Consider the following 21,944-nt stretch of genomic DNA (forward strand, 5'->3'; position numbering starts at 1 on the left):
AGATGGTGAGGAGGGAGCATGCTGGGAATGGATTATAGTGTGAGGAGATGATGGTCTGGCCATAAGTTCCTAACTAGGAAGGAACCACTTATGTCTAACATGTTGTATCCACACCTCCTGCTACAGGTAAATTAATAGGCCATTAAGGGTCTCATTTAGCCGAAGGACAGACAAGCCACATAACACCAACCAAGACCTGGTAAAATACTAGTAGAGGCAGGTAGGCAGTATGAGTAGTTTTTGACCCTCCATCTGCGAGCCCACTCTTGGATGGTCCTTAAAATTCCACCCATTTATATTTTCATGGCATGCAAGAATGTAGAGTGATCTGATCAGCCAAGAACTTACTGAATGATGGAGCAGGCCCAAGGAGCTGAGTGGCCAACACGGTTGATATGTTCCCTGTCTATTTAGGGGTGACAGGTAGGCTCTTGAAGCTGGAAACAGAGGCCTTGCAGTTTAAAAGCAGCATGCGATGATGGCAGGAAAGTAACGAAGTGGACACTTCAACATGGATGCATCCCAGGTTTAAAAAACCTTACTTAAGAATGGTTCCTGTGGATACTTCTGATGTAGTTGAGAGGGGAGGATGCTAGATAGGAAAAAGGGATCCCCATTACAGACAGCATGTGTCTGTTGTAGTCCCCAGGAAGGCAGGCATTCACAGAAAGTCTGCAGGCCTACCTAGAGCATTGTCTTAATGTAGGCTTCAAGGACTGAGGTGGTGGTTTCCTCAGTGATGCTAATTTCCTGGCAGGGCTTGGTACGGGTGCCATGTACCATAGATTCCTATTGTGCCCAGTTCTGAAACTTTCTTCTGTGCCAGCAGATGGATTTATACAGCTACATTGTCACTATCATGAGAGAGAGCAACATCTGCAACCATCCTCACAGACTATTCGTACTGGGCTCAGGTTGTGAGTGTTCAGGCCAACAAATTCTAATTGAGTCCTGGGAGCCTTGAACCAACATGATTATCAAAGCATAAATGGAAGCTATGGTTGCTGTCACTCTGGATGCTCTTGGGATCTCCTCATAACATTTTAATGTTGCAAAAATCAGCTGGATTATTGCACTTGTTATGGTGTTCCTCATGTTGTTGCTGGTGACTTGTAAATCCTTTAATTTGCCCATTATCTGGAAGCTTTCTGTAGTGCACCCACATGAAATCTACCAGTTGGGTCAAATAGCTCAGAGAGAAGTCCTATTTCACCATTTCTTCGACTGTCCCAGGAATGTACAAGTGTGTAGGGTCCACCATTATTTTGCGCTGGTCTCCACTGCAAGTTAATTCTTTTTCTTCCATGAGAAAATCAATTGTCTGAGCCCTACATTCAAGAACTTCCTCCTTAAATCACTCTACTGAGTTGCCTTTCTCCCAAACATTGAAAAGAAAACCTGTCTCTTCAACCTTAATTTTAATCAGACCTCATTTTTCCTGTTCAGTTTAACCTTTGTTTCTGTCTCTGATGCTGTTATTGCAAATTAATTGTTCACCATTTCATTATCTGACAATTTATACAGACCTAATTATAGCCAAGGTTTCATGTTAGCTGTAAGAACATGACTTTTTGGTAGATGCATTTTTGTTTAACCATCATATTTTATTTGGTTACTGTTGGTATTTAGTCATGCCAAGCAGAACTGAAAGAATAGATTTCTTGAAGATGAATTAGTAAGAGTTATCTGAAGTATTCTACAATTTTGTCACAAAGTTTTGAAATGTTGATGATAATGCAAATATAAACCACCTTTGATGTGTGGTTAATAAAGGTAAAGCTCCAGGTAAAAGGATGCAGAAACATTATTTTATATTAGCTCCAGGTTTTGTTTGCAATGTATTATGTGTTGTTTGGTGGCTTGGGAATCCCTGGCAGCTATTCTACTGAAACCAGTGGCTAAGTTTCAAAGGAAGACAGCCAAGCTCAGTTTGGGCCCCATGGCAGAAGAGTCTGCCTCTGTTAACCTTTGCTGGCTGAGGATGATGGAGCTTGATGTCAGAACTAATTATCATTTGGCTTGCACTATGTGCTATGTTATTGTATTCTAAGGCTCATACTCCTCTCACAGATTCATTCACCATGGTGACTTCTATCCACTTTCATCTCACCAGGAGTTTTGTATGATAAAAGGAAAGTGTTCCTCTATCTAAGGGAAAATGTTTTATATTATACAGCAGGTTCATGTCTGCTAATATGTTAATAAGACTAAACACTCATATTCCTGATTTATCATTACATTACCCATATAATTTATACATGCAATTTTTTTTCTTATTGATTGTTTTTCAAATTAGTCAGGATTATCAATTGTAAACCACACTGGAAATACTATATTCTGGCAAGTTCTGTGCATTTAGCTCAGTTTGCAAAGGAAATATATTGTGCCAAATTTTGATCATCTTCCTTCTTAGAATATTAGACTGTATCCACATACTGTGAACTTGGCTCTTATACACTGCTCTGAACCTCAACAGGTATGGAATCATTAGAATTTTCCATGTTATATTTTTCTCCTCTTTCCCCTCTTAATTTTGCAACTATGGCAGAGTTGGGTTGGGGTGGGGGGGTGTTGAGCACACTTCACAAACCTTTGCCAATGATGTCTGCAACTACCTACTAAGAGGTATGAGAACAGCCTTGGATGCCTTCCTGTGGTGAACACCTGGCTTATACTCGACATATCCCCCAACAGCAATGCTAATAGCTTCATGGGGAATTGTGGGAGCCGATCCATGTCATTCCATTCTCCAACACATTGCATTTCAGCTCTAGTGCTTTGTATCATCACACCACACAGATTTTCTTGTTCTCCAATAGAATTTCTACTTTAAAATGATCAACCTTCTTTAATTAATCTACTTAAAGCCTTACAACAAAAATGCTATTAACTATGAATGAAAACTTAACTGCGGCACTCTGTTCATCACAGCAGAACTGGATTAGGTGCCACTGCTGTTCTCTTGATTCTTGCGGGTTTCATGCAATTCCAATTGAAATTGAGAGTGCTGGGAGGTGTGCACTGTAGACATGTATGATCATGTGGTTGGGAAGGTTTTCATTGGTGAATCCTGCCATTAACTGACAGTACAGCAAGTATGGGCGAGGTAGAAAACAGCAAACCAGAAGACTTTTCATAATTGCCACAACTTTCCTGTCCAACTGCATTACCATTATCCTTAAGACTTAATGACAGCTGAAAGGTAGCTTTTTCAAATGTTTTTCAAATTTAAATTTCACTTGTAAATGTTTCAAATGACATTGATTTTACATTATTCATGTGTGCATTATCCTTATTTATTGCTTAGTTGAGAGCTAAATGTATTGGTGTACCTCTTGATTGTTTCTTCCACAGTAAAGAAATGTCTCTACCTTCCCAATAACGAATGCTGTGATTCTGCATTCACGTTTTGTTGGATTTTCCTGTTTATGTCCAGTGTTGTACTTGCTATGTTTTAGGTCATGCTGATTTGCCTGTCTTGTATTGTAACCAAGGCTGTATGATAGTGTAAAGGAAATTGTATGATTACCACTTAGCCCCTAAGGCCCCCTTCAGCCCTGTATAATTGCTTTCTATATTTTTTATTTATTGCGATTTCTTTTCTTAGCAAGAAGCTTCATGTCCTTAAACAAAATAGATACTCATTTCAAGTCATAAGGAACAATTTTCATACTTTAAGTTCTGGTGACTTTGTCCAGCTCTACTGGTTCAGTCTCATTTGGACACATCTATACTTCTCTGCTTTTGGAAACAAGAGAGAGTGATCCTTGATTGTATAAACAAGGTATACAACATAAAGGCCACAATAGCGAAAAACAAGAACATTTTAAGATGCATTGCAACCCCAAAACCAAGACAGAATATAAACAGCTGACAAGAGGTCTAAAGCAAAGAGAAGTTGACCAGGTGGGAATTCTGAATGAGGAAAGATCTACTCCTATTATGTAATTGAAATAACTACACAGAGGCTGATATCCCGTCCCCAAGTCACCCTTTATTTTGTGGCTAGCCAGCTCAAAGTCAATCCTTGAAGTCAGAAAACTCTCTGAATCTCCTGTTTATATCTGTTAGCCAGGGCTCCCTGATTGGGCGAGGTTAACAACCTCAGTCAAGGATCTCATAGTCAATAAGATCCACGTCATTCTAATCACTACAGTAACCTACCATTCTTCCTCATTTGTTTGAATTTCCAGCTACAGTGTTACAACTGCATGAGATTATTGGAGTCAGCTATCTGTAAACTTCTATTTTCAGGTTAGTTTTGAGTACTACAGTTAGAAAACATTTGACCTCTTGAACAGACAGGTCAAGTCAGCTATTTTTGAAAATAAACCTAATGGCTCACTTACTCACAATGAAGCACTTAACGTCAGAAAAGATGGAAGTAGAATATTCCAGGCGGTGGAATGATTGCTTGATGGCCGTCATGCGTCTTGTTCCCAAGTAGCAATCCAATTCACCTCCTTTTCTGGGAACATTCACACTTTTTTGACCATAGTACTTGCCATACATTATACTTGAATTCCATAGGGATAGAGTAGTAAATAGGTAATACTGAAGACCACAAATGGTCTTGTTTAGGCTGAGACAATGTCTGAGATAGAGAATGGACTCAGTGACAAGGGTACAGATTTTGTAAAAATGGCCAAAAATTAGAATTTTGACCTTCTCCATGTTTAACTGTAGGAAACCATGCCTCAACCAAAGCCTGACAACATAGAGGTAGAGAGAGTTGAGTTAGGTGGTGAAATTATTGGGCTAAAATTATTTTGTTTCAAGACTCTCCAAAGCTGCTTTTAATAATACTGATCAGTACATTTGTAGAATTCTTAGATTTTTGAAGTAAACTAAAAGATTTGATGAATTTAACTTCATTTAAAGAAATTAAAACGATTCACATATTTTAGTATTGTCTAAGAGCCCTCCTATGAATGTGATGGAAGCCTACTGGCCTTTCTTTGAATGAATGTAAAACTAGTTCTGTTCTGTAAGTTATAATCTGTTTTCAGTTAGTTTACATAATTCACATTGGGTCTCTTTGCTACCATGTAGCAACCTGTTTTGGAAGCTACACCTGAATTACAGTGGATATTAATCACGGGGAAGTGAGCAATAATCTTAGTAATCAACAAAAATATAGCTCATGTTTGAGGCAGTCAGTCCACCTGAGAGCCCAAATTCAGCTCTCTATGCCTTATGGTAAAAAACATGTTTATTTTATTGACTACAGCATACAAAAATATTTAATCCTAGTATTAGGAAAAAAATGCTTTGAGCAGAGTCAGAAGAGTAATATTGGCTCAGAATGAATGTTGTCAATAATAGCAGATGAATGCTTACACATTTACTTGACACTCCTTTGCTCAAGATTTAAAAAAAGCATTAATCCATGTTTTAACTGAGCAGAGGTATCAATTCATTTAAAAATAATGAGCCACTTTCAGCCATTATTTACATAGCTGTTCAACTAACTTTGACTTAGACACCAAGTGTTCCTCTCAGAAACACACAGGTGCCTTATGTTTAACTAAATAAGACTGAAATGGCAGGAGGATCAGGTGCGGTGTGGCTGAATTCTGTGGCATGCAGTGCAGTAAATAATTATCTGGATATTAATAAAATTCAGTTCAAAGTCGCTGAACTAGATTCTGAGTTGTAGACAATCCAGGGCATCAAGTTTATTTGAACACATTATTCTGAGAGCAGTTATATCCCTGAAGCAGGCAGAATTTCAGAGTTTACCAATAATCAGAAACTGAAGGGTGTGGATCTGAGCCAGGCAGGAAAAGTATGAGGTGGTTGCTATCTGCACAGATGAAAAATACGGCTGCAAGATAGATGAACATACTGACCATGGCATAGGTTGCTATTCAAGTGGAGTTAGCAAAAATAAACATATAGAAGTGGTGGGAAACAGCACGGTTGGGGAATTAGACTCTGTTCTCTGCAATGTAACCAGAGCTCTGAATTTTGTGCTGCTTGCATTATGCCAGGATTAACACATTGCCTCATGGTGGAAAAAAAGTTGGATTGGGAGGAGGAGGATCTAGTTGTTGTAGTCCACATAGGAACCAATAACATAGGTAGAACCAGAGAAGATGTTCTGCTGAGAGAGTCCCTTAGAAATTGAGACAAAAGAAATTATCATGGGGAATGTGGAAATGACAGAAATTGAATAACTATATTAAGAGGAATTTTATCAGGCCTAGAACAAAGTGGGCCATGGTAAGAAAACTGGGAGAATCACGTGAGATGTTGGGGAAGCCTTTGTTGATGTCAAGAGTAAATTGTTGAAAGTTTGTAAAAAAGATTCTCACTAGAGAGCAGCGAGATGCATGTTAATGGGGATTATTAACAGTTTCACTAACAGTGAATCTCGCCTCATTGATATGCAACTTGCTATCTTCCACTTGCCATGAGGAAACTAGATGTTGACATTCCTAACATAGCTGTCAGATGTGGTGCTGGGCCATTTCATCTTGAACACTCAGCAACAATGCCTCAAGACACAGTCAGAGCACCAGCCACATGTACCCCACATCCACAAACACTGGCATCCAATAACTGCCAGCCTCTCAGCACTGTCATGGCATCTTGCTCATCCACTTGCAGGACTCACCAGCAACTAGCAATCAAATACTGCTTCAGGGATACTTTGCACACAGGGAAAGACACCTCAGCCTCTCAGAGCTACTCACTTGCTCTTTCCCTGCAGTGATAGTAACTTTCTCTGTTGATATTGGGCTGAGAAGTGACGTGTTCAGAGCATAGAACAATCGCAACAGACTGTTCTGTGTTTCTCACTAATCCAGTGCAATCCATTTGCCAAATGGGTGGCTATCCCAAAGAACCATGAGAAGACCATATCTGGCACTCATTGTTGGGGTACAATGTATCTTGTTGTTTGGAGGTGTTTGTGTAGCTGTTATCTGCAAGGTATGTCAGCACTGAAACCTCTCTGAGGAAAGTACCTGTCTGTCCCTTATGTTCCCAACATAGGTCCTTGACAACAGGAGCAATAGATGTAAACACAGGTGTAATGTGTCAGTGTACTGAGGCAACTTCAATACATTATGTCAGAGTAAAAGATCCCATGAAAATAATGACTCTAACACGATAGAAATTGGCATTCAGTTTGAGAGGGATAATCATGGGTCAGAAACAACTGTGCTAAACTTAAATGATGATAGTACAAAGGAATGAGGGAAGAGCTGACTGATTGGACTGGGAAAGGCTTTTGGCAGCAAAAACTATTGAGGAACAATGACAGACATTCAAGAAAAGAGTGCATGGCTCACAACAAAGATATATCCCAGTGAAAGAGAAGGATTGTGGGAAGGGGATAAGCCAATCATGGTTAACCAGATAAATTAAAGATAGCACCAAATTGAAAGAAAACATATAAAGTCACAAAAAATAGTGGAAAACCAGAGTTGGAAAGTTTTAAAAATTAATAAAAGATGACCAAAAACAAAAAAAGGAAAAAAAAACTTTGAGTGTAAATCTTCAAGTAATATTAAGATGAATAGTAAGAGCTTCTTTAGATATATGAAAAGGAAGAGAGAGGCCAAAGTGAATAGAGGCTCCTTAGAGAATGAAGCTGGTGAAATAACAATGGGAGCCAGGAAATGTTGTTATGTGATTATTTTCTATATTGTGATCTACATACTATAAACTTGTAGCAACTATTTTTGTTTTTTTTAAACTCCCTGATGTTTACCAAAAAGAGCTGGAATAGTTCAATTGCCTCACATGGCTCAAGGATCCCTTCCTGGTACTTCTAAAAGCACAAAAATATAGATCTGTTTGGATGAGACTGGGCTAGTGGAGCTGGGCAAAGTCATCAGAACTTAAAGTATGAAAATTGGAAGGGGCAGGTTGATTTATCCTCATGACATGGGACAAATAACTATTTTGTTAATGGACGTGGCTTCTTGCTAAGAAAGAAAGCACTATAACTAGAATACACAGCGAGGAATTCTATGGGGCCTGCAAGAGTAGGTGTTGTGGCTGGCAGGTAGATAATACTTGGTAAACATTATTATAAGTTTATTGGGTGTGGGTGGGAATGTAGAGTTAAGTTTGCAATCAGATCAGCCAGATCTTGCTGAATGTCAGAGCAGGCTTGAGGACTAAGTGGCTTATTCCTGCTCCGACATTTTATATCTATATGAGGGTCCTAACAGGTGAAGTAATTACTGTCAAATTTGAATCCATCCTTAGAATGTTGACTGACAGTTCTAACACAGCATTGAATTCACCTGTAACATTTTGATTATCCCTGCTGGGAGTGATCTCAGACAATTTTCTTTACATTACAGCATGTCCCACAGCATGGCAAATACAACACCTAGTCTTACAGAAAGTGAATGCAGGAACATAATGTTGTTTCTACCACAGTGAGGAAATGTCTCCAATTCCCCAATAACCTACGTGTGTCAACCAATGTGACACATTGATACATTGAGCTCTCAACTAAGCTATGCTCAACCATGAAACGGCAAAAGAGTTGAATAATTATTTTGCTCCAGTCTTCATGATAGAAGATCCTAATAACATTCCAAAAATCTAAATATTCAAGAGTCAAAAGGAGTCAAGGAAATATATACAACTACCACTGGCAAATAGGTACAAGGGAAAGTAAAATAATGGGCCTTAAGACCTATGTCTCTTGTACCTGAATGGATGTCTCTTAAGATACTAAGAAAAGTAGCTACAAAAATAGTGGATGCACTTGTAGTAATCTTCCAAGAATCTTTAGATTCTGGAGAAGTTCCAGAGGATTAGAAAACTGCCAATTTAACAACTTTATTCAAAAAGGGAAGGGAACAAAAACAGGTAATTACACTGTGGAATTTAGAAGAATGAGAAGTGATTGGTTTGAAACATCTAAGATTTTTAGGGGACTTGACAGGGTAGATGTAGAAAGGTTGCTTCCCCTTTTGGGACTATCCAGGACCAGAGGATCATTATCTCAGAAAAGTGGGTTACCAATATAAACCAATATGAGGAAAAATTTCTTCTCTCATAGGGGTAGTGAATCTGTGGAATTCTTTGTTGCAGAGAGCTGCAGAGGCTGGGTCATTAGGTACATTCAAGGCTAAGATTTTTACTCAATAAGGGAATCGAGGATGATGGGGAAAAGCCAGGAAAGTGAACTTAAAGGGAATGGCCTGTTTCCATATTGTAGGGATTTTATGATCAGGTTAGTCATGATCTCATTGAATGGCAGGGGAAACAGAATGTGGCCAAACCTGGAATCCTTAAATAGATCAGCAAAGTTGCATGGAAAATATATCAGTAGCTTTTTGTTTACTGAATTTAATTTCAGTTCACAGCCAGTTACTCCATATTCATCCATACTGCCCCCCACTGCCCTCACATTCCTTTAAAGTCTTCTGATCAGTTCAGCTCCTTGGAGCAGTACCAAATTTGCTGTCCCTATTCGCACCCAGTGAGTTGCCTGTCAGGACTTGCATAGCAGTATTGGTCATTGATTTTGTTTAGACAGAATCAACAAAATCAGTGGGGTTTCTTATTGGTGACATTAGGCACTAAATACAGTTAGACACTCTACCATCAACTTGATCTTCACTCAAAATTAAAACTGGTCTTGCCATCTTCAGGAATTAGGCAGTAAGAGAAGAAACATATTCTTACCTTACAGGCATTCCAAAAGTTATTTCAGGGAGCATGCCTTCTTTTTTTTCTACCTTTTTCCCCAGAATTCCAATGTCGTGCGTTGCCCTAAACTGGTAGATCTCTCGTGGAGTAATCAATCCAGCTTTAATGGCTGCTTTATTTAATGCTGCAAAGTCACGTCTGAGTTTATGCAGAGTTTCCTGTTTTCTGGGTTTCATTGTATGCCAATGACCAATAGCTGAGAGATACAGTGATAAAGTAAATAACATGATTATTAGGGTTGAGGATCAAAGGAATACATAGTTTTTTCCTGACAATGCATAAAGAGAATTAGTTTCATTCCTTATATTGGTATTCTACCTACAGTGCATAGACTTCATTCCTTTATTTACCTCAAAGGGAATAAATTATTTTCTGCTCCATCTGTTATAGAGTAAAAATACTTGCATACTTTGGACTAATACTTTTTGAATTCTGTTATTAACACTTTGGATTGTGTTGAATTGTTTACTGCTGATGCAATATTCCATCAATTTTTATCCTTGCTTAATCAATTCTTTTTAGCTTTCTCTCTTCTTCTAAATCAGCACATTCACTCCACATTGTATTATGCTTTTTCTCTACCTTAACTCTTAAGATTAGGGACATAAACCTTTGAGTACGGCATTCACAAAATTCCAGTTGTGACACTGATGTTGCTACAGTGTTATTGCATTGAAGATTGGTTGCAGGCCATTGAACCTAACGTGTCCATGATAGTTCTCTTCATGCTAATTCCACTCCTCCACTCTTTGTGTATCTTTGCATTTTTCTTTTCACTTCAGGTGCTCATCTAATCCCCTTTTGACAGCCTTGATTTCATTCGCTTCTATCATGATCTCAGGTTCTGCATTCTGGATCCTTACCATTATAGCAGAAAATGCTTTTCCATCAGTTACTACTGGGGATTTTGCCTGACTTTAAAGTGGTGTCCTCTGGTCTTTTAGCCTTCTGCAATTAGAATACAAATCGTTCTCCTATAACACTCGTTTCATTAATGCAAATTCGCTATAACATGATTGATGAACCGGGGACACTGTTTCTAAAGCGCAAACTTTTAAAGTGTGTATTGGTTATAACACGGTTCCAGCCCCATTAGTTTAAATGGTACTGCTATTACGCAATTTTCTTATAACACGGGATTGCACGAGAATGGAACTACTGCCTTAAGACCATAAGACCATAAGACATAGGAGTGGAAGTAAGGCCATTCGGCCCATCGAGTCCACTCCGCCATTTAATCATGGCTGATGCGCATTTCAGCTCCACTTACCAGCATTCTCCCCGTAGCCCTTAATTCCTCTAGACAACAAGAACCTATCAATCTCGGACAGAACTGACTAGTTTCTCTCTATCCTTTCTGTCTGAACCTCTCAGGACTTTGAAGTCATCTATTATATCTTTCCTCAATCTTCTCTTCTCTAAAGAGAACAATCCCAACTACCCAAATTTATTCACACACTGAACTCCAGGAACCATTTTGACCGAAACGTCGATTTTTCTGCTCCTCGGATGCTGCCTGACCTGCTGTGCTTTTCCAGCACCACTCTAATCTAGACCCCACCATTTTTGTACAGTCGATTGTGCTGTAATGCGTGTTTCTTAAATGCGAATTGGCTTTAATGCTATTGAAGAATTTAGATCATTATTTGTAGAACATGAACTTTCCTCACCTGTATTGGTTATAAAATGATTCTGTTCCAGCCCCATTAGTTTAAATGGGGCTACAGCACAATTTTCTTATAGTGCAAGATCGCACGAGAACGGAACTATCAATTAATATTAGAACCAACTGTAATTCTTTTCTGCACTGTCTCTAAAATCTTTCCATCCTTACTAAAGTGTGGTGCACAAAATGCTGCAGTTGAGGCCAAACTAATAGTTTTTTAATTTTTATTTTTATTTCATTGATTTAGCAATCTATGCTTCTATCTATAAACCCAGAATCTCATACAGATTATTAACAACCCTCTCAATTGTGATTTGTGCATACATTTCATCAGATCTCTCAGTTCCTACATTCGCTTCAGAATTTTGTCTTTTTATATTGCCTATCCTTGCTCTTTCTACTAAAATGTTCCAATTTACACTTCTTTGCATGTCTGTCCGTTAGTCTACCTAAGCCTGCTTGAAGTGTCCTCACAGTTCACAATACTTTCATTGAAACATAAAACGATAAGGAAAGGAATAGGCCAATTGATGAGTTGTGCCTGCTCTGCCATTCAATATGATAATGGTTGATCATTGAGCTCAATACTGTAATCCTAATCACCCCCATATCCCTTGATCCCTCTGATCATAAAAACTATATCTACCTCCTTCTTGAAAATACAAGGTTTTGGCCTCAACACTTCTGTGATAGTGAATTCCACACACTCACCACTCCCTGGGTGAGGAAATTTCTCATCTAAGTCCTAAAATATGTGTTCCTTATCCTTAAACTATGATGCTTGGATCGAGACTCCTTCACCATTGGGAACATTCTTCCAGTGTCCAATTTATTGGTGTCGATGAGACTTCCACTCATTCCTCTAAATTCCAGTAAACGCAATCCTAACTGACTCAATGTCTCCTCATATGTCAGTCCTGCCATTCCAGGAATCAAGTTTTAAACCCTTGCTGCACTCCCTCTGTAGCAAGAACATCCTTCTTCAGATAAGGGGACCAGAACTGCACATAATATTACAGGTGTGGCCTCAACAATGCCCTGTATAAATGCAGTAAGACATCCTTGTTCCTGAACTTGAATCCTCTCACTATGAAGGTCAACATACAGTTTGCTTTCTTTACTGCCAGGCTGTACCTGTCACCTCACTTTCAGCAACTGGTGCACCAGGATACCTAGGTCTTGTTGAACATTCCCCTCTCTCAATTTACAGCCATTCAAATAATAACGTCTTCCTATTTTTGTTATCAAAGTGAATAACTTCACGTTTATCCACATTATACTGCATCTGACATGCATTTGCCCACTTACTCCGCCTGTACAAACCACACTGCAACATCTCTATATGCTTCCTCATCACAGCTCTCCCTGCCACCCAGTTTTGTGTTATCTCCAAATTTTGAGATATTCCCTCATCTAAATTATTAACGTATATTGTGAGCACCTAAGGTACAAGTTTTCAATATCGTCTCATCTGTAAATTTTGAAATTGTATCCTTATCGAATCAATTATCCAACAATTTGGAGCACAAATGTAGTGCAATATCAATGGCGAGTATAAAGGTCCAATTAATGTCTTCTGTCACCAAATCCACAATTGCATCAATTTCTGGCTCAATGTCTCATTTCACCTGTAGCATGCCTAAGTCATGGAGATGCAGTCAGCTATTATAAATTACTTTTACATGATCAACAATGACGTTGAAAAACTGAGATGCTCAGCATGGGAAGAAATCACATTAAGTCTGTAAGTACAAAAGATGCAAAATGGTTTTCTGTAATCAAAGTAATAAACTGAAACTGAGGTTTCTTTTTCCCTGTAAGTTAATTTGAAATTCAGAACATGGATCAAACATTAGAGGCTTGAATTTCTCTGAACAGGAGGATGACCTGACATCAGGGGACGATTTGGCACACAAGATTGGGTGGCAGGTCTTCCCCAACAATATTATTAGGAAGTGCCAATTAAGGGCTGGCAGGCAGGGTGCTTGGCAATGTGAGGATGGCTCACAGTTATAGCAGCAGCAGCTTGTTCAGATGTCATTTTAAAATTCACAAATGCAGCATTCAGGCAATTGCAGGCAGAGATTTTTAAAAAAATGACAAGGGCTAATAGAACAGAGAGAGTGGAAAAATGGCTTCAACACAGACAAGGGTCATTCCATGATTCAGCAATGCCGCCCTGGAGGCATTTCTGTGGGAAATAAAACAAAGATAGGTCTTATTTTCAGCAGACAGGAGATGCAGAAACGTCGACTCTCCTCCTCCTCGGATGCTGCCTGACCGGCTGTGCTTTTTCCAGCACCACACTTTTCGACTTGAGAAGATACTGGTGAGTTGCCTTTTTGAATGCTGTAGTCCATTGGTGCAGTCAAATTGCATTCAAGTGAACGCTGGTTTTGTGACATTATAGTATTGTATGCCATACTTTATAGAAAGGACATTCTAATCATAGAGTCATAGAGTCATATATTTGCAGAAATTTGAATTGTCATTTTAGACGAGCTGATTTCTGTGTAATTTTAAAAAGTACTCTCTTCTAATATAATATACAAAGCAGATAACTGTGTCTTATTACCTGCAGGAACTCCACCATCATAGACTCGCTCAACTGTCCCATACACATGAGTAGGTCCTGGTAGGGCATTACCACTTCGCTTTCCCTTGCCGAGTTCGGACTAAAATAAGAAAAAAAATAACAAATAGGATTGCAAACTGAATAGTAAAGGACATTTTAGATCCTGCCAAAATCAGTTCTCTCACTCTTGACACTGCCCCACTCTCCATTTTATAATGAGGCTGAAGCAGATCATTCACAGTCTGTCATCTCATTGACACGAAGAGGAACTTCCAATATTTACATCATCACCAAAATCATGCATTTACATGTCCTTTACATTACTCATCTCCAGCCCTGCCTCAGTCTCTCTGTTTCCAAAACTCAATTATTCCAGTGCTTTCTTGGCTGGCTTCCCACCTTCCATCCACTGTAAAATTCAGCTGTTCTAACCTGCTGCTGCCTTTTGAATAACTTGCACCCATCAATTTTGTGATCACTGGTCAACTTGGCTTCTGGTCAGCCAATGCCTTCATTTCCAAATTCTCATTGTCAAATATCTTCAGGCTGAATGTGGTGGTTGGCATGCTGGGACAAAATTTCGGTAGGTCTCTTTTCCTACCTTCTCCCTTAACTCATGTTTCCCACACTACTATTGTGTGCTTCATCTACTCATATTACGCACCTGCTCCACTTCCAGTTACCATCTCAATTCTCCTACTACTCTTACCTTTTCCTTCCTGGATTCATTCAATTGTACAATCTTTGCCCCACTTATATATCTCAATTCACTGTTAGCCTTCCATTTACTTCCCCTCAACCCCAATTACTCCTCTCGATCCAGATGACTGGTTCACCCGTAATGGGTTGCCCTCATCTTTATATCCTAGTTTTCCTTCTAGATTTCCTTCCTGTTTTTCTCTCAGGATAGGGAGTGGGCTTCTTTTTGTTTACATAATTAAGCTAACTTCTTTAACACAATAGATTGAAAGAGAAAGACACTCTTGTAAATTTGTCTATCTACCATTCTCTTTCGAGGTGATAGCAAATAGAACCTTCATCAAAGTTGCATTGGAAGTCATTTTAAAATCTGATCTCTTAACATTATTTGTGGAAAGAGATAGATAGGAGTGTTGTACAGCACAGTCACCAAAACAAGTAGTTGTATTGACAGGTAAGTTATGACAATTTTAACATCAAGACCTCAAAAGTGGGTTCTATAGCATTGGTAATTTTGATGAAGCAGGTGTTGGTTTAATAGAAAAATGTTAGTTGTGTGACTTCTGCTCACTTCTGCTGTGGCTCATACTCACTCAGTACCTTGGTGGGGGTGGGAGCATGCACAAATAGTATGTAGAAGTGGACAAATTGTGACATTATTCAGCATTTAATGATTTGCTGTTTGACCTACCACTCTTAGCTTCTCTGTTCCAATTATGTTCCTAAACAACTAAACAAGCAGAAATGACATATCACCAGCATTGTTTAAAGGGATCATCATCAAAGTTTCAGAATAGTTGCCTATTACTTTCTACAGACGTTGCTGAGGTTTTGGGTGTTTGCAGAAGTTGTCAAAAGTTTTCGGAAGGTGTCGTTTGCTACTATAAGTTCTGAGATCAACTTTTGTGCCTGTTCATGCTGGCTACAGAGCAGTAGTACCAGAATAAGATGAAGCAATTGTCTTATTTGCACTTACGCCAGGTGTAGTGCGCTTGACAGCTGCAAAGGGTCCCTCAGTACTCACTGCAGTACTTCATGCTGGTCAGTTCCATCTTCCATCACTTACCCACCATGAGGAAACAGCACTTGCCACCACAGATTCAACAAATATCTCAGGAAGAAGTAAAGGAAGGGATGAGGCAGTCGGCACATCCACATTCTAGCCAGGTTGCTTGTGAGCACACATATACTTCTGATATTTATGAACAAAACCCTAGATTGTCATTGTTTACCATTTCCACACCCTTCACCCTTTCTCTGTTATGAATTATTCCAGTGTTCTCTTGGTCACAATTATGGAATAAAATCCATCACAAAGGAAACATTCCCTCCTAATTTTATCCAACAAAAACACTTAAAACTCCACATAACAATCCATCAAAAATCCTTCTGCATCCCCTTATTGTTGGTCTTGTGAGTGCCTCTGCTTGGTTTTGTGCTCATGCAACTGTACTCTAGTAGCTGCAGCATGACTGATTGAAGGCTACTGATTTTCAAAGGGGAGGTTGCAAGGGGCTTTGCAATATGTCCACAAGATGCTTTGGATTTGAAGAGCTTTAGATTGATCCACCTCAGCCTTGGTGTGAGTAACCTGAGTTGGCTGATTGACTGACTGGGGCACAGAAAGGGCAATGCTGATAGGGAGTGCAGATGCTGTCATCCTGAGAGAGATCAGTAGGTTGTGCTAAATAGTACTACTGCCAATATCCCAGCAGAGTGCCTCGGCCATCTGAGTAAACTATTGTGAAACAGATGGTTGGCCTGCTGTTTGACCTCAAAAAGCTCCTTTAACCGCAAGCATTCACAATTATGATGGCAGACATCTGAGCCTCCTTAGCACTAAGCTGGGCTTGCATGGATGCTGCCTGACCTGCTGAGTATCTCCAGCACTTTCAGTTCATATTTACAATTTCTACCATCTTCAGTTTTTTTCTTTGGTATTAGCTTTAAGTGCTGCTAACTTCAGACTTACTAATTCACCATTAGATTACATATCTTTCTCTTATAATGCCGTAACTGAAACTGATATCAAAAGGTATTTCATGGTATTGTGAACAGCTTCAATGCTCTTCAGATACACAGTTTCCATTTCATCAAATGTAGTACTTATTTGCATTCATGTTTACTTATGGTATTAACAGACTGATTCACTTGAATCAGTGCCAATGCAGAGATTGTAACATTTGTATTGTGAAGCAAGTTACTGCTGTTTTGTCAGAACTGCTGAAACAAGAAAGAAACAGATACAAAGATTATCCATGTTATTTTGTTTTAAAATGAATTCCCTCTGTGAACATTTTGGCTTTGCGGCATTTGAGGGATTAACTGACCCCCTGACTGCATCTATATTTCTTTAACCTGTCTCCATGGTGAAGCCATTCTAGGATTCCAGTCACCAGAACTGAAAGGTCTGATAGGATGTTCTCACAGCCAATGCAGTTGCATTTATTTACATGTCATCTATTCTGGGTGCTCAGAAGAGCTCAGGAACGCCTAAAAGCGAAGATTGTTCTTTTCCTGTGAAAATCTCATCAGTTAACTTCTTTGGTGAAGAAATCTGATAAAATACTTTAACCGCTGTGTGGCAAACCTGTACTTAACCCTTGAAAGCCTTGATACCACTTTTGGTAGTACCTGTATATCCACAAATAAGCAAGGATCAGAATTTTCTTTTTTTAAATGCCATATCCTGTACTTTGTTAAAATTTCCACACTTGAAAAATTTCACAGAATAAAATTTAGAAATTGAAAATGGTACTCTTTATTCTTTTATTTTTTGAAAATTGATTTCAGCCCAATTCTGACAAATGGAATGTAAATCTCTTCTCAAGAAGTGTTGAGATCGAATATGATTTGCCTGAATTAACCTTCAGTCCACTCAATAATTGTCCAAATTTAATCTCATACAATAACTCTCCATGCACAAGTTTCTACTGCTGCTTAAAGCTGATCGAATCTCCTCTGAATACAACTGCACATGAGGGATTGCTTCACAGTCCAAAGACTACATGCTACAATCTCAGGGTGGGGTGGGGTGTAAGAGATAGACAGACACTAGGTGAAAAACTTAAGATGTAAGAACGTAGAGTGAGACTGATTGCAAACTATATAAAAACAAGGGAAGATTCAACGCATGGAAAGCCACAGAAGCAGTCACAGCATCAATGCAGCAAGTACTGTACAATAGTCTCTGGTTCCCATAAGACTGATATCCTTTTTACTCCAGGTCCCATGTAAAAACCATAACAAATAGGAAATGGAGTAGGTTATTCAGTCCCACAAATCAGTCTGCCATTCAAAAGGATCATGATTTGATATTCCTCATGTTCATGATTTGATTTTCCTGCCCTTTCCCCATAACCCTGACTCCCCTCCTCAGCAAGAATCTATCTCAGCCTTAAATATATACAATGTCTGTGCCCCACAGCCGTCTGTGGGAAGAAGTTCCAAAGATTCACAATCCTCTGAGAGAAGAAATTCCTCTTCATCTTAGTCTTAAATTGTTGCCCCTTTGTTCTGAGATTATGCCCTTTGGTCCTACATTCTCAGGGATTAAAACTGCTCACAGTACTCTAGGTAATGTCTCACCAGAACCTGATACAATTGCAGTAAGACTTCCCTACTCTCATACTTCAACGTCCTTTGAAATAAGGACCAACATTCAATTAGCTTTCCTGATTAGCTGCTACAAAGATAAATACACCAGTTTTTTATGTTTAGTGCATAAGTCCCCCCAAATCCCTTTTTTTGCAGCCTTCTGCAGTTTTTCTCCATTTAAATAATACACTGCTGTTTTGTTCTCCCTTGAATTTTCCCTCATTATACCCCATTTGTTGGCTTTCTGCCCACTTGCTTATTAATATCTCTCTAAACTGTTTGCATCCCTCATGCAAATTGCTTTTCCATCTATTTTTATATTGTCTGCAAATTTGACTACATTACATTTGCTTCATTTTTCCAAGTCGTTAGTATGTATTGTAAACAATCATGTTCCAGCTTTGATTCCTATTGGGTACAAGTTGCCAACCTGAAAAAGAACCCCTAATCCCCATTTGCTGTTTTCTGCCTGATAACTTCACATCAGCCAATTCTCTGTCCATGCTAATATACTATCTCCACACCATGGGCTCTTACATTATGACTTAGTCTTTTGTATTGTACCTTATGAATGCCTTCTGGAAGTCCAAATACAACATATCTACTGATTCCCCTCTTTCCACTTTAGTTGAGACTTCCTCCAAAAAACTCTAATAAATTAGTTAGACTCATGTTCCCTTTCATAAAGCTATGTTGACTCTCCTTGATTACATTATGATTTTCCAAATGTTCTGCTATTACTTCCTTAATTAATTCTAACACTTTCCCAACAATAGGTGTTAGCTAATCAGCCTATAGTTACCCTACAGCTTTGCCTCCATTTTGTTTAGGAATCTCACATTGGCATTTTTCGAATCCTGTGGTACTTGTCCAAAATCCAAGGATTTTTGGAATATTACAACCAATGTATTCATTCTCTTTGTAGCTACCTCTTTTAGATGCAAGCCATCAGATCCAGGAGGTTTATCTGCCTTTAGTCCCATTAATTTGTCTAACAATACTTCTTTAGTGATGGTGATGGTACTAAATTCCTCCCCACATATTCTTTAGTATTAATAGGATGTTTGAAGTATCTTCCATGGTGATGACTGATGCAAAGCATCTGTTTAACTCCTCTGCCATTTCCTTGTTCCCCATAATTATCTCCCCAGATTCATTTTATAAGGGGCCTATGTTCACTTTGACCTCGCTCTTCCTTTTTATATATTTAAGTAAGCTCTTTATCTATATCAACGGAACTGAGATGGAGAGGGTTGAAAGCATCAAGTTCCAAGGAGTAATGACAACCAATAGTCTGTTCTAGACCTCCCACATAGATGCGAAGGCACAACACCTCTTCTTTCACAGGTGGCCTAGAAAATTCAGCATGTCCATAAGGACTTCCATCAACTTTTACAAGTAGAAATCTATCCGGGCAAAGAATGGCTTGGTATGGCAATTGCCCGGCCCAGGACTGTAAGAAACTACAAAAAGTTGTGTGCACAGCCCAGACCATCAGAGAAGTCAACCTCCCATCCATGGATTCCATTTACACTTCTTGTCGCTGCAGAAAGGCTGCCAGCATCATCAAAAACCACTCCCACACCAGTAATGCTCTCTTTTAACCTCTTCTTCAGGTAGAAGGTACAGAAGTTTGAAGACACATACAAACAGAACAGCTTCCCTGCTGTTATTAGATTGCTGAATGGACCTCTCTAACTTCAAGTAATATTGATTTTGTTTTGAATGCCTTCCATGCAGCTGTAACTTTGTATGCCTCACTTTGTCTAAGCAGATCTATGATCTGTATGTCCTTGTTTGCTATGATCTACCTGCACTGCTCACAAAACAAAACTTTTCACTTTACTTAGGTACATGTGACTACAATAAATCAAATCAAATCTTATTGGCAATTTTTACATTCCACACTAGTTTACCCTCATTTTTAAAATTTTCTCCCCCTTTATTATCTTTACAGTCCTCCTTTGCTGGATTCTGAATTTATCCCAGTCTTCAGGACTAGCACTGATTTTTTCCTCCTTGTGGTCTTGGATCTGAGCAGTAGGATTGTTAACAGTAAAGGGTAAAATTCTAATTCTCATCAACCAGCCTTTGCAGGGCAAATGAAAAACTGAAAGAAGGTCAGGAATATAGGAACAAGAATAGGCCATGTAGCTTGTTGAACTGCTTGCCACTTAACACAATCATAGCTAATTGAACAATTCAATGTCTTTACCCTTGCTATCCCCACAATAGTTTATATCATTGGTAATCAGAAATCTATCAATCTCTGCTTTTAAACATAGAGTCATAGATTTATAGAATTGTACAACACAGAAATAGACCCTTTGGTCCAGCTCGTCCATGCCAAAACATGTTCAAAGATGGACCTGCCAGAGCCCTCTGATTTACAAAACTCTGAATGAAAAACAATTCTCCTCATCTCAGTCCTAAATGGCATCTGTCTTACTTTTAAATTGTGCCTCATCTCCCGCCCATGGTTCTAAGCATCTAACCAAGGGGTCAAAAATGCAGAACCTTAAGGGATTGTACAGCATGGGCTACAGTATGATATGTAGCAGATTCAGAAAAGTCTGGCAAAGCCCATCTCAACTCTGGGGCACTACCCTTCATGCTTTTCACAAGAGATATGGTGCATTTTCCCTAGGCAGAGGTGAGTTGTCAATTAAGGCAGAATATTGCTTGTTAAATGGCTTGATGACAGCCGAACTCACCTCATTAATTTCAGAGTGTGTTAAAATTGGCTACATATTTAAAACAATATTAATGAGAATGACTAATCTGGTGCTACAGGACTTTACAAAGCAAGCTGTGTGCAGTGAATATATGGTCCAAGTTTTTAAAGTGACAATAGAAAATGCTATGCAAGTTCAGAATTACTGGAAAAATCATTAGGGAATTGTTGCTATTTAACTTTAGCTGTATGTGTGTGAAATTAGTTTGGGTTATTTTAATCCAATTCCCAGATTGATTTATCATTCAAAGAGACCACATGAATAGACATCGGAATGAAGAAGTCATATTGGTGGGCCAAGCTACAATGCAAGAGTTATGTAATAGCTCCACACTGCACCTAATTCTGTGATGTTCTAAAGCTCCTTACATAGTATCATACTTATGATGTGAGGTAGCTGTTCTTTATGTATGCTGGATAACAATAAATACTTATTGGTTATGCATTCATTGCTACCAGAGTTGAAACGAGCCTCTGAATTTAATTTTTTTGTTAACCAGGTGGATTTTCAAGAGTCAGTGCAACAAGAGTTATGTCAAAGAGCACAACTGAGACATATTAAAATGCTTTTCATTTTTGTTATAATCTCACTTCATTATAAACTATATAATTCTAACTATCTCCATTACTTTTCCATTGAGTAATATCAGTAAACTTGTCCCAATTGTACAAAAAATCTAAATGATACAAATTAAGGATTGGTCTCATATATATTACAAGTTCAAATTGTCTGAAATGGTTTTGGTATGGCACTGATCTACATCATAAAATTTACGTTTCCTTACAGAACTTTTGAGGTATTAGTGTTACAATTGTTGAGCTATGTGAGCAAACAATATCTTTTCAATACCTGATGCAGATTTGCAACAGTCCACCACTGCCAACTCTCTGGTATAGAAATGAAGTCCAACAAATAGACAGCTCCATTCTAAGTGAATGTGTTGTCAGATTTCAATGAAATGTACTCTGTACTCTCCTAGTGAGTATTG

The 21,944-nt window shown here is 38.7% G+C and overlaps 1 protein-coding gene across 2 annotated transcripts in view; it reads right to left on the reverse strand.

Moving 5' to 3' along the window:
* cfap77 (cilia and flagella associated protein 77) overlaps positions 1–21,944 on the reverse strand; it is a 237,508-nt gene that overhangs the window by 81,614 nt on the left and 133,950 nt on the right. For both annotated transcript variants that reach the window (XM_072566320.1, XM_072566319.1), the window contains 2 exons: positions 13,926–14,025; positions 9,661–9,880 (listed from right to left, as the gene is read on the reverse strand). In XM_072566320.1, coding sequence (XP_072422421.1) covers positions 9,661–9,880; positions 13,926–14,025 — 320 coding nt within the window. The remainder of the gene's footprint in view (positions 1–9,660; positions 9,881–13,925; positions 14,026–21,944) is intronic.

This window comes from Chiloscyllium punctatum, chromosome 49 (assembly GCF_047496795.1).
Source record: "Chiloscyllium punctatum isolate Juve2018m chromosome 49, sChiPun1.3, whole genome shotgun sequence".
Classification (NCBI taxonomy): domain Eukaryota; kingdom Metazoa; phylum Chordata; class Chondrichthyes; order Orectolobiformes; family Hemiscylliidae; genus Chiloscyllium; species Chiloscyllium punctatum.